The 14516-nt window shown below is 38.5% G+C and overlaps 1 protein-coding gene across 3 annotated transcripts in view; it reads left to right on the top strand.

The window, feature by feature from the left end:
• Nucleotides 1-14516, top strand: part of Snca (synuclein alpha) — a 102877-nt gene that overhangs the window by 10825 nt on the left and 77536 nt on the right. For all 3 annotated transcript variants that reach the window (XM_026786036.1, XM_013351283.2, XM_005360554.3), the window contains 2 exons: nucleotides 753-794; nucleotides 8495-8637. In XM_026786036.1, the coding sequence (XP_026641837.1) occupies nucleotides 753-794; nucleotides 8495-8637 (185 nt within the window). The remainder of the gene's footprint in view (nucleotides 1-752; nucleotides 795-8494; nucleotides 8638-14516) is intronic.

The raw sequence follows: 14516 nt of genomic DNA on the forward strand, positions 1-14516 counted from the left end.
TTGTGGACCAGGCTGGTCTCGAACTCACAGAGATCCGCCTGCCTCTGCCTCCCAAGTGCTGGGATTAAAGGCGTGCACCACCACCGCCCGTAAATTAAGTTTTATTTATCTGATACATAAAGGCACAAAATGTTTACCTATCAGTGAGACCCCTTGTGATGTTTCTTTTATGTTTACATTGTGAGATCAGATTACACATCTCTGTCACCTCAAATATGTCAGATGTTTCTGGGTATGATGACGTACACCTTTAATCCCTGCACCAGGGAGGCAGAGGCAGGCATAAATCTCTGAGTTCAAGGCCAGCCTGTTCTACAGAGCAAATTCTAGGACAGCTGGGGCTATGCAGAGAAATCCATGAAAAAAACAAAGACAAACAAAACACTTATGAGATCTTTTTAGCAAGCACCGTTAAACTCTCTTGTAGTGTTTTGAGTTACCCCGTACCCTGATGCTGTCTGTGATCACCCCACTGGAATAGCACAGAGTTACACACTGCTGACTAAACTCTCTGCCCATTAATTATGCTCTCCGATCTTTCCTCCTGCACTCACCTGGAGAGGCCTCTGCTGGCTTTCATGTGCTCTGGTGGCTGAATCTCCCCAGTTTAATGAGTTTTGTGAGAGTGTGTGGTTTTGCTTGTCCTTTGAGGTTGTCTGCACATGAACTTCAAAATATTGAGATGGTTTAATTGGCTGACTGAAAATCCAAGGACAGTTTAAGCCTTATGCATTCAATTTCTTTGTTTTTAGGTTCCAAAACTAAGGAAGGAGTGGTTCATGGTGTGACCACAGGTAAGTTGCACTGGTTTTTATCCTGGGGTGATATCTAAAATGTCCTATAGGTCAATTGCACCTTATGCTTATGGTTCCAAATGTAGCTGTCAAAACCACTGTCTACAGAGGAACACTGGTCAGTTTACTTTTTATATACCTATTTTTAAATTTGTTTTGCTTTGATGAGACTCAGTATTGCTATGTAGGCCAGATTGGCTTCTGCTTCAACTTTCTAAGTATTGGTATTATAGGTATGCACTAATGTACCTCATATACTGGCTTTGTTTAAATCTTATTCTTTATGAAATATTTTTAAATAGACAAATATGGATTAAAGATTTATAGCCCAAATGTCTAATGATTAAGAATGATGGCTTTAAATTTGCCAGCCATACTTATTCTTAATGGTTTGGTATTTGGGTATTTGGCTCAGAAACAAGCAAACAAACAAAAAGGCAGCAAAGTAAATAAAATGTAATAATGCTATTCTTTCCTCAAATATTTTATATTTCACATAAACATTTCTCTAATGTTTGGTATCTGGATCATAATTTATACTGATTATAACATTTCCTCTGTGATTAAGGGTTCTTTTCAGAAGATATGCTTAGGATTATGTTATTTTAAAAATTCTATATAGTTTTTATTTTATTTATGTCCACTTGGCACAATTTCAGAAGGAATTTCAATAAATCTAAAATAAGACTTACAATAAAGGAGAAAACCGGCAAAGATGATGTAGTAATGTGGGGAGGGAGGTGTGCAGTAGAGCTATAGAAGGCTAGGAAAGTAGGCGGGAAACAAACACAGTGGAGTTGTCACAACTGTCGCCATACTCCTAATGGACATTCGTCAGCATCAGACTTCCTGCAGTGGAAAGAGACCTTTCATGCATGTAATTGATATGACCAGGAATCCTTGACCATGACAAATTCCTGCAACACAGCAAGTGCCCATCAGCAACCTGTAAAACGGAAACATAGGAAATGCTCCTCTTACTTCAGTATGGGAAATAGGCACAACTCAGTCAGACCTTGATTCAGACTTTTGTTTATTTACTTATGTATTTGTTTTTTTATTCGTTTTACATTCCGACCACAGTTCTTCCTTCAACCCCTCCTTCTATACCCCCCTTGCATTTCCCTCCCATCCAGTCTACTCCTCATCCACACCTCCCAAAAAGTCAGGCCTCTCATGGAGAGTCAACAAAGCTTGGCACATTAAGTAGAGGAAGGATCAAGCCCCTCCCCTCCCCTCCGTAACAAGGCTGAGCACCGTATCCCACCATAGGGGATGGGCTCAAAAACGCTAGCTCATGCATCAGGGATATATCCTGGTCCCTCTGTCAGGGGCCCCTCAGATAGACTAAGCTACACAACTATCTCTCATAAGCAGATGGCGTCGTTTGGTTCTATGCAGGCTGAACAGCTCTCTGTCTAGAGTTTGTGGGTTCACACAAGTTTGCTTCACCTGTTGCTGGACAGAGTCATGATCCTAACATCACTTGCTCGTATAATCCCTCCTCCCAGTGATACCACTCTTGGACATATTCCCAAAGGACACTCAGTCATACCACAAGGAAACCTGCTCAACAATGTTCTTAGCAGCATTATTCATAATAGCCAGAAACTGGAAACAACCTAGAAGCCCCTCAACCAAAGAATGGATAAGGAAGATGTGGTACATTTATACCATGGAGTATAACTCAGCTGTGAAAAAAAATGACATTGTGACATTTTCAGGCAAATGGATAGAACTAGAAAAAGTCATCCTAAGTAACCCAGACTCAGAAATACAAACACGGTTTGCACTCACTCATAAGTGGATGTAAAGCAAAGGATAACCAGACCATAGTCCACAGTTCCAGAGAAGCTAGGAAACAAAGAGGACCCTGGGAAGGGAAATTAGATGAGGTCTCCTAGGTAAATTGGGGGAAGGGAGGGTGCTAAAGGAGAGGGGCTGGGAACAGGATGGTCGAGTCAGGGGAGGCATACAGTGGGAGAGCAATGAAAGAAATATCTTGATAAAGGAAGCCATTATGGGGAGAAACCTGGTGTTAGAGAAATTCCCATGAATCCGTAAGGATGACCCTAGTTAAGACTCCTAGCAATAGTGGAGAGGGTTCCTGAATGGGTTTTCCCTGTAATCAGATTGGTGAATAACCCAACTATCATCGTAGAGTATGCATCCAGTAACTGATGAAACCAAATGAAGAGATCCACAGCCAAGTGCCAGGCCGAATTCCAGGAATCCAGTCCACTTTTTTTTTAAATTTTTTTATTGCTGTGTGATTTTCTGCTAGAGTCCTATCTTTTCCTTGGTTAAGTTTCTCATCTATGAAAGACCGTGTTTTTCAGTGGCCCTTTCCTGAGAGACATTTGTCAGGGAAGAAAAGAGCTTCATCCCTTTACACACACAGCCTTCTGATAAAGAAGGTTGCAAAAGTAAAATTGAAGTCCAGGAACACAGGCTCAAAGCTCACAGAGCTGACACCTTCTCTCTCTGTTGACCAACAGGAAGAGTAGACAGTGATACAAATAAATAGACGGCTTGGTTTCTGGAGGCTGAAAGAAAGGCAAACGTCAGCACAAATGTAGTAAGACATAGAGATTAGACAGGCGGAGAATGTCATGAAGAGGCCCACTCTAGAATAATGGTGTTCCAGTTTTGGTAGTTGAGGGAGATGCAATGTGGTTTACAACACAGGTAGCAAGTGGTGAGGTTCAGAGTCTTCTGTGGTGACAGGCTGCAGAACTCTCTGTAGGCAAGTTTGGAAATTTTTAGTGTTCCCCTAAATAGTAGGACGTAGGACATGAGTTTTTAATGCTATGTAGAAAGAGAGTGGGAGCAAGGGAGGGAAGGAGCAAGGGAGGGAGGGGGTATTTATACAATAAGCAATATTTTACAAATATTTTCTAAAGAATAATAGCAAGTGCGTTTCCATAGTTTAATAATGCTGAAAATTATACATACTGTATTTTTCTAGTTCTTTAGTTTTTTAAAGAATTTGAGATATCCCACAGTAAATAAATGCGCAGCATATGTTATAGTCCAGGGATCTGAAGCTTCCTCTCAGTACTTATTGTATCAAATGAATCTAGTGTTTCACAAAACACTATGAGAGACTCTGTTAAGCTGCATGGACACAGGGGTGTGGCTGCAGCAATATGAAGTGCCGTTCTACTAGTTAAGTACGCTGGTAGTGGCAGAATATCAAATGCACTGTCACAGTCAATCTGGTGATGAATAGATGCATTGTCAAAAAGATGCCACAGTAAGTACCATTCCTCTCATTGTCTATAAATAAAATGCTTAATTTATGAGGTAATATTATTTAATATAAAACCCGAATTTCAGTTACACGGACAAATGTTTCTGGCATCCACCTCAATATGAGAATAGAGGAAGAGTTGGTGGTTTACTGTGCTGGGTATAAGTGCCCATTTCAGGTGCATCATACCCACTCAGTGATATTTCCATTATTGTTAGTAATGTTTACACAAAGAAGAAGGAGACTCCCCTGCAGCTTGCACCCTTACCTACGACGGTTGAAGTTCCCCCAAGATTCCCACTGTAGTTTTTCAGCAGGAATATAAACTAAGAAACTTCAGTGGTAACTTTTCTACTTATCAAATCCAAAGAAAAGAAAATCTCTCAGTCAGATAATTCTTCAATATAAATGTAGAAAACATCTTAAATTCTACCATTTTGATTTCATGATATTGTTTCAGTTGCCAGTCTATGTGTCATGTGGCAGGAATATAAGAATACATTTCATCAGATTTATTGAAAGGCATCTTTGACGTTGTTTCACAATAAACTGCGGGGCTGCAGAATGGGCTCAGCAACTGGGAGCACTGGCTGTGGTTGCAGAGGATCTGGTGTGCTTCCCATCTTCTACTTGACCTATCGCAAGCATCTCTAACTCTAGAGCTTGGGGAACTTAATCCTCCCTTGGCCTCCAAGGACCCTACATAGATGGAGCACACACACATACACAAAAGACTTGTGCAAATAAAAATTACAAAAATTTTGTAAAAACTTAAAAATAATGATGATAAACCTTATTTATATAACTATAGTGTGAGGTTTCTTGAATATTTTATTTAATTTTTCACTTTATTGTTGTATGTATAATAACTTTAGAATTAAAATTTTACTTTTAGCAACTAAATAATATATAAATCTAATTATTAAAATTAATTTGGACATTAAGTTTGGCATTAAGTTCCTTTTTGTTTGTTTGTTTGTTTATTTATTTATTTTGGTTTTTCGAGACAGGGTTTCTCTGTGGCTTTGGAGCCTGTCCTGGAACTAGCTCTGTAGACCAGGCTGGTCTCGAACTCACAGAGATCCGCCTGCCTCTGCCTCCCGAGTGCTGGGATTTAAAGGCGTACGCCACCATCGCCCGGCTTAAGTTCCTTTTTGGTAAATTTCAAATTGCTTGTTAAATATCTGCCAATGCATCATATAAGGAAGGAACAAGACAGCTGTGCTCATGATTTTAAAGAGCTTAAAACATAGAGACCCAATGTAGGTAGACATATGGTAAATTTTGATAACATTCTCATTGTTTGTCACTGAGATATAGCGAGAAATTCATGGGCCCATGGAAAAAGAAGGAGTCTTTTGCAGGTCTTTAGCAGGCTATGGCAGTTGAGTGGATTAAAACAGAGAAAGTGAATGGAAGAGGGCTTCTGATTAGAAGGAAGTCTACTTACCAATTAGACAAGACAGACACTTTGGGATAAATACAAGTCAGTTTGAATTCTACCATGTCTATTGATTGGGAGGTGTGCTGGGTGGTTTCACGTGTCAACTTGACACAAGCTAGAGAAGTCAGATGGGAAAAAGCCTCAGTTGAGGAAATGACTCCATGAGATCCAACTGTAAGGCATTTTCTCTGCTAGTGATCAATGAGGAAGGACCCAGTCCATTGTGGGCAGTGCCCCTCTGGCCTGCTAAGAAAGCAGTCTAAGCTATCCTGAAGAAGAGAGCCTGTAAGTAGTACCCCTCCATGGCCTTCTCATCAGCTTCTGCCTCCAGGATTCTGCCCTGTTTGCATTCCTGTCCTGACTTCCTTCATTGGTGAATAGAGATGAGAAGTGATAGTTGAATCATCCTTTTCCTCCCCACCTTGTTTTATGGTCATGGTGTTCCACTGCAGCAATGAAAACACTAAGACAGTAGCTAAATACTCTTGATCCTGATTATAAGGTCTTTAGCCACAAAATAAATGTCATTTATTGAATGAATAAAACACAAAAAGTTTGTCTCCTTTTGTACTTTAAGGCAGTGTCAGTGAGTAGATAAACTGTAGACCTTAAAGTCTAAATATAGTCCTACAGATATTTATATTTTTATCTTTTTAACCACATATATTATCATTACCGTATGTTGTCATTTTATAATATTGTTTAAAATGGCAATCATGTATAATTTGCACTTACTGTACAATTTTTGTGTTTTAAAAAGAGATTAAAGTTTATATTTATATAAAGATGTGTGCACAAAATGTAAAGCTTATGGCTGGCAGAAAATATGAATACCTAAAAAGACAAAACCTATTTTGCATTGCTTTGAGTTGTTTTAACAAGAAAATGTTAATCTCAAGTAAAACTTTTTGTCATATTCTTGAAAGAAAAATAATAACCTGAAACAATTCAGTATGATTCCAGTGATGTTTAAAAACAAATTTTCTAATATAGCACTCCCCTGGCCTTTAAAATTAGACTGTGGATACTCAGTGCTCTTCAGGAAGCAGACAGAATGACAGAGAGCTCATAGGTAGACTTACAGAACTCCGACCTAAAAGGCAGCTACAGAGTAATTTATGTGGATGCTGGTTGCAGTGTGCATGACCTTCAGGCTTTCTCTCTCTGCCTGGTCTGAGGGATAAGTCCTGTGCCTTTACAAATAATGTAACTTCAATTACAGAACTTGTCCCTTGTAAATTAATTTTCATTGTCCACATTATTGGGTTAATGGTCCTGTACTAAAATTTGTACAGTTCAGTAGTCATATGACTGGCTGATGTGCTGTGACTCCTCGGATTATGAGGATTCAAGCTTTTCAGAGAGTATGTGAAGAAAAACAGAAGTTATTTGCTTAGGAGAAAAACACACATGGAGAGTATGAACTCAAATATCCTAACCCCGAAATCTGGCACAAAGGCGAAAGAAAAAAATGTAGAGTAAATGAAAGGCGCAGATGACATCCATGTTGATAAGCTCTGGGAGACATCAGGGTGTATAGATCTAAGATGTGGAGGTTTAGGTACAGAAGGTTCCTTTACTTATTTGTTTTATTGTTTTACTTAGCATTGTTTAAGAAGCGGAATCTCTTGCCTTACACTTCTTGCACAGAACTATGGAGTTAAGAGAAACATATTTTATTTTATTTTGAGTTCTGTTTTACACACACACACACACACACACACACACACACACACACACACACACACAGGACTGGGACAGACTAGCTTAACAATTAGGTGTCCTTTTAGGATGACACAGAGAATTTTTTATATGAAAGTAAGTCTTTGCTTATAAATACCTTCTAAACTATTTGTAGAATCTTCTCTAAACTTTAACTTGTCTAAAAAACATATTAAGTAGCCATAATATAAGTGTGTTCTGTAAATCTATTTTCATATTTACTAAAATTATAGCTTCCCTGTTTCCATTAAAGTGGCTGAAATTTCGTCTCAACAGTTTTGTTTGACTGGAGAGATGGCTCAGTGTTGAGGAGTACTTGTTGTTCTTCCACAGGACCAGAATTATGTTCTCAGCATCCTGCTGGGAAGCTTTTGTCCTCCTGTAAGACCAGCTCCAGGGGCCTGACACCACCTTATGGCATCCTTGTGCACTTGCACACATATGCTCATACCTGTCCCCACCAGATGCAAATACACATAATTAAAAAAAACAATCTATTAAAAGAACCATCATTTTCCTCTACCATGTCCTCACTGATCTTCTATCTCCGAAACATACGAGGAGCATGAACACTTAGCGTCCCCTTCTCAGAATTACTTAAGGCAACACTTGCTTTAGATTTCAACTGTTTTTGATTTGGGGATAATTGCATAACTATAACGATATATCTTGGCAATGGGACCCAGGTCTAAACATAAAATTCACTTATATTACATATACCTTGTACATATTGTCTGAAGGCAGTTTCATACTCTGTTTTAGAATAATTCTGAGCATATATCAAAGTTCATGGTGTGAAATTTTCTACTAGCATTAAATTGGGCCTGCTCAAAAGTTAAGGATCTAGGAACACTTTTCCTTGTGTGTTCAAAGTAATGATACTGGATTGTGAGACGTGTTTGCTCAGAGGGATAATGGAAGTGAACTTGGTAAATGAGATCAAAGCGTTGGCACGGAAAGTGAATAGGACTGAAATACCCAGACTGGCAACTTGACACTGCAACAGGTGCATGGTTTTCTGTCCATTTGCTTGAATGCAAAGCAAACATTGCTTGCATTGTATTACAACTAAATGCTCAGGATTTTCTAAGCTATGCATAATTATAGCTCAGATTCAGTCTTTGGCTAAAACAGGTTACTTCTACCTTGGTGTCTTGTTCTTCAACTCTTGTTGCCTATGGTGTATGTGTTTATAGCTGTTGAGAGCTGATGGAAGAGTAGTTATTTAAAGTCTGCCATACCACCATCTTTTATTATGGTGTTGCTCTTGATTTCCTTCAGTGGCTGAGAAGACCAAAGAGCAAGTGACCAATGTTGGAGGGGCAGTGGTGACTGGTGTGACAGCTGTCGCCCAGAAGACAGTGGAGGGAGCTGGGAACATTGCTGCTGCCACTGGATTTGTCAAGAAGGACCAGATGGGCAAGGTAAGACTGCCTGTTTTATACTACAGTGATAAACTTGGAATACCACTATCCTTCATATATATCAGAAAGCAGCCATTAGATATACATGTGGGGGGAGCACCGCACTTTTATAGGGCTTTTATTTTGTCACACTGTTAACCCTGGGAAATGCCATGCACTGCACAATATCCCTGATTGTTTTAATTTCTGGAAGAAAACTACCGAAATGAAGAATATCGTAAGCGCTAAAGTATTGGTGACATTTCAGAAAGAATGGCTGCTTTTATGTGGATGGTGGGTCTGGAATTCCTCTTTGTGAGAGTAGCAGCTTGTTATCATTCCTCAGTCCTACATTTCAAGATGAAGATCTTTTATTTGATTTCTTTGTAATGACACCATCTCTTACTAAATGACATATTTGCATACCAGATATCAACTCATTACCAAACATATGCTTTTGCAAACTGAGACTGAAAGTGCATACCAAACAGAGATCATGGATTCATATGGTGATTTCTAACTTCTAGAATCTTAAGTTTGTTTCTGGATAAATGTGGGGCTTTAATGACATATTCTAGGTATAGCAATGGAGTCTCTTATCAGAAAAACGCGTGATCACATTCATATACCAAAGGACGAAAGGAAGGCTGTCAACAGAACCTCTATTTAAAACTATTTCCTGATTTTATACTGAGGAATGTGGAATTTGTAGAGGGGAAGTGAGTACCACGTTCATGCAGCTTGCTGGAGTTACCTTGATGGCCCTAGCTAGCATACATCTTTCTATCTGAACTACCACTTCCCTGGTCATAGCCAACACACAGCTTCCTCTGACTGAATTATGCAATAAAGGAATTAGTAGAAGAATTTGTTGCTTTGGATGTAGGAAGTTTTGGAAGCATGTTTCATTCCACTTCCCATTTGCTTGCTCTTAAAATATGCAATGTAAATCACAAACGGTTCATTAAAGCACTTCGCATTAACTTGGGCTTGTTTTCTACCTTTTAAAATACAGTCCTCATTTTAATATTCTAAAGCAGAAATCTACCAATGTTATAAAATGAAACATTTGCAGATATTTCTCTTTGGGGTGTTGTAAGTTCTTAAAGTTTCCTAGTATAAAAATGAAGCCATAAATATAGAAATTGGAGCAAGAAATTGATATGAAACCCAGTGGGTTTGGGGTTAAAATGGTGGAACTTCATGCTGTACTGGTCATTTGCTAGGCACGGAAGCTTGTGCTCAGTGTCTAAGACCCTTTCATCTGTAAGGAAGGAATTCTGCTACTTTATCAGGAAGCTGATAAAGCCAATTTTGCAATGGTTCTGAATATCTATAATAACTCAAGGATTATTCAAGTAAATTACAAAATTATGGCCATGTTTTTGATGCGAAACATATCCACAGTTTAAATAAAATCATTAGATTTATTTCTAATGAAATTTGAAATATGTTATTTCATCTTTCAGATTCTAATTAGAATGATCTTGGTAAAGAGCAACAAGCACTTATTTATTTATTTTTTAACTAACTTTCAGTGATCCCATTTGCTCTATTTTAAAAAAATTGATGATTATTTACTGTGTTCGAGAAACTTGGAAGTGCAGGAAATTGACCAATGGGGCTCATAGAAGTGGATTAACCACATTGCCATTCTTGTGGTGGCCAGGATCCCTGGACTAGGAACACTGGGGAAATAGAGGTGACAGACCTTGGATTTGCCCAGCATGCTTTCTGAGTGTATTTGTCTCATTGCTTCCTGGGTAATGAGACAACAGGCACACCTCCCTCCCTTTCTTCTTGTTATATTTTTCTTTTTTTTTCTTTACCCTGTTATTTCCTAAATTCTTCTTTGGGATACTCCTGCTTTCTTGTATTCTACCTATTTTTAATATCAGTGGAAAGAAAGATATGGTTTCTGGTAACTAAGGTGAGATGTGCTCCCATCTTTAATTAGGTACAGCTAACTAAAGAAAATCATATTTATGGAATACAGCACAATGTTTTAGTAAGTGTACATGCAACCTAAAATGATCACAGCAACAAAGATAATTAACATAGTCAACATCTTCCATGACTTTTCCTCTTATTGTGGTGACAGTTTATGAATACAATGCAACACTAACAACTATAACAACTGTGCTGCATGTTAGGTTCCTAGGACATTCCCTGCCTCCTCTGCCCCAGATAAAGCTTTATATCTTATGACCACCATCTGGCTGTATGGTCCCATCTCCTAGCCCCTGGTAACCACCATTCTAACCTGTTTCTATGGGCTTAATGTTTTTAGAATAGCTTCCACATAGAAGAGAGATCCCAAAATACGTACCTTTCTACATCTGGCTTACTTTCCATTGTAGGATGACCTCAGGGTTTAGCCATGCTATGGCAAATGCAAGGATTTCCTTCTCTTTAAAAGCCCTTTGAAGGCTGAAGAGCATTTCATTTACATACATGTGCACACACCAATGTTTGTACTCATTCAGCTGCTAATTACTCTTTTGCTTGATTACATATCTTGACTATTGTGAGTAATTTCTTGATACCAATGAGAATGATTGCCAAAGTACATGGTAGATGTGATTCTGTATTTAAGGAACTTGCATACTGTTTTGATAATGGCTCAATCAGTTACGTTCCTAGCAGCAGGAGCTCAAGCTACTCTGTCTTTCACATCCTCAAGATGTTTGTCATCTGTTGTTTTTTAGCTGACCAGTCTAATGGGTATAAGGCAATGTCATTGTGGTTTGGAATTTCATTTCTTGATGGTTAGTAATGAATGTTTTTCGTGTAACCTTTGGCCATTTGTGTGTCTTCTTTGATAAATGTCTACCCAGATAATTCATTTAGGAGTGTGCATGGTGTGTGCTCCCGTGCACGACTGTGGTATGTGTGGTTTTTATGTGACTATGTATATATGCATGTGAGTGTATATGTTGTATGCGTGTGTGTATGGTGTATGTAGTGTATCTGTGGTTTATGTGTGTGTGTTTGGTATGCAAATCCACTTTTTAACAGGTGTATATGGAGGCCATAGGCTGCTATTGGGAATCTCTTTCTCAGCCAGTTCTCCCAGGATTTACCTGCCTCTGTTTCCTAGTGTTGGGTTTGCAGGTGTGCTCTGTCAAGCTGTTTTGTTCTCCATGTGGGTTTTGGGTATCTAAATTCAGGATGCCATGTTTGTGCATCAGTCACTTTACCCAGTGAGCCAACTGTCCAGCTCCTTTTTATTAATTTTTTCTTTTGTTAGAAATAGATCTTTTTCATACGAAGTAGTCTGAATATAACTTCCCCTATACTTTACCCAGTGAGCCAACTGTCCAGCTCCTTTTTATTAATTTTTTCTTTTGTTAGAAATAGATCTTTTTCATATGAAGTAGTCTGAATATAACTTCCCCTACCCTAACTGCTCCCAGTTCTCCCCACCTCCCTTCCCATCCTCATCTGCACCATTTCTGTCTATCCTTAGAAAACAAACAGGTAGCTAAGGAATCATATTATAATAAAACTAAAGCAAACAGGAGGAAAAGAGTCAAAGAAAAAGCTTGAAAAATACATATGGACACAGAAGCACACACATTTGCATACACAAGAATCCCCCCACTCCCTGCCAAACCCTCACAAAACCACAAGTCATAACATATATGCAAAGACCTGTAGCATTAAAAAAATGCCCTGACACAATATTATGGGGTAAAGAACCTCTAAAGATGCCACTGTGTTTGTTTTGTGTTGACCATCTGCTGCTGGGCGTGGGGCCTACCCTTAACAGTGAGTTTCTCCAGTCAGACTCCCTTGGAGAAAGCTAAGTTTTCATTTGCAAGTGGTTATAAACTGGAGAGAGCTTATGGGTTGGGTTAGGGGAATGTGTTCACTTCTCTTTTCTGCTCTAGGATTCCATCTGGTGAAGACTTGTGCCAGCCCTATGCTTGCATGGTGCCACAGGCATATGTGGGTAGGTTCTGTTGTGTTTAGAAGGCCTTGCTTTTATGGTGTTCTCCATCCCCTCTGGCTCGTACACTCCTTTGTCCATTTTTAACCCAAGTTATTTACTTCCTTTCTATTGAGTAGTTCAGGTTCATTAAAAAAATTAACACCTAACAGATACATGGTTCATGAACTTGTTCTTCTATTCAACAGACTACTTCTGTATTCTTAAGAGTCATCTGATTTGCAGTGGAGAAGCCAAGAGTCTCATGCCATTTGATTTGTGTGTTTTTGTAGTCTGTAGTGTTTTAATCTGATCCAAAAAAAATGACTGCTCAGACCAATGTCAATAAATGTTCCTTTATGTTTTCATATATTATTTTCAAGGTTTGAATGTTGTGTTCAATTTTCCATTCTGCATGTGACTGTCCACATCAACAGTGATGCTTGTTGAAAATTTCCCAGTGCAGTTTTTGCTACTGTGGGCTTTTGATGCATTTGGCCAAGGTTGGCAGATGTCCAGTCTGTGGGTTTGTAGGTTCTCTGTCCCATTGCATGCATTATGTGACTGTTTTTATGCCAGTACACTATTGTTTTGTTACTCCAGCTTTGTGACAGTTTGTGAAATCTAGCGTTCTAGTGCCTCCAGTTATGAATCTGAAGTATTGGTATGATTACTTATTGTTCAAAGTGACTTTGAGCATTTAATGTCCTCTGATCTGACTCTTCTGGGTTTACGGCTTTTGTCTGTTTCTGGAAGATGTGGTATTTTAGTTGAGACCAGAGACACATCTCAGATCTAATCTATTTCGGCCAAAGTGAACTACTGATGTTGTTGATTCTACAGATCCATGAACATAGGTTATCTTCCCATGTACCCATGTCTTCTCAATTTCTTTCATGAATGTTTTATACATTTTAGTTCTCAGAGACTGTAAAACCTGCATTAAATTTATTTTTAAGGACTTTATTTTTTGATGCTTTCAATGCTATTAATGCTATTAATACTATTTAAATGGAATTATTTTCTTTCTTCAATACCTGTAAAAATTGCTTCTTAATTTTGCATATTGAATTTATATCTGAAAACTTTACTGTATTTGTTTATTAGCTGTTTGGCGTAGTATTTACAGTTTTTACATATATATCATATAAAACACACATGCACACACACACATACACACACATATTCTGTGCTGTATATGCACAAACAGGGATAATCACTGGCAACAGCAAATGTGGAAAATTTTAAAAGTGACTAAATAATCAATAGACCTACTCTACATTTAACTGTGTAGCAAAGCTTTTCAGTTGCTCCAAACTTGTTCAGTTGATTGTTACAATAGAAATTGGCCAATACACACTGGCAGAAATGCAAGCTAGGCATGGTTTTATGTACAGCCGTTCAGTCTATTCTTCATTTTGCCCGAGAGAAAGATCCGCTTGGATGGAGAATAGTGGATAAAGGAAGTTACAGGAGTTCATGCTGTTGAGTAACGGTACAGTGCTTACAGCTCAGAGCTAGTCACTGGAGCATTTGGTTGGGACATCTGGCCGGTCTGTCTTCTACAGCTGCTCAGTGGTGTTCTGAATGGGGATGCTGTTCACTGTGACTATTGCTAAATAAATACGTATTTCTTTTATTCAATTTAGAGCATTCTGAAAAGTTGTAACCAGACTTTGAAAAACATTTTAAAATGTGTGAAAGTACTGTATCAGTTGTGGAGCTGCTGCCCTGCGTACCTGATGTTGCTCTGCTTCTTATCCTATCCCTGTTATGCACTGACCTAATCCACACAGTAACTCACTGTTTTTATACAAGTAAGCTTGAAGCACCAAGGCTCAGGAGTGTTAATTATACTTCTCCAGAATCAAAAGGGAGTTCTGAAGCATTGCTAATTTTGAAAATTTTCACCAATAGAGTATAAATAAAATGTGAAAACCTGGATTTCAATGCAGGATAAGATATGTGT

This window comes from Microtus ochrogaster, linkage group LG3 (genome assembly GCF_000317375.1).
Source record: "Microtus ochrogaster isolate Prairie Vole_2 linkage group LG3, MicOch1.0, whole genome shotgun sequence".
NCBI classification, from domain to species: domain Eukaryota; kingdom Metazoa; phylum Chordata; class Mammalia; order Rodentia; family Cricetidae; genus Microtus; species Microtus ochrogaster.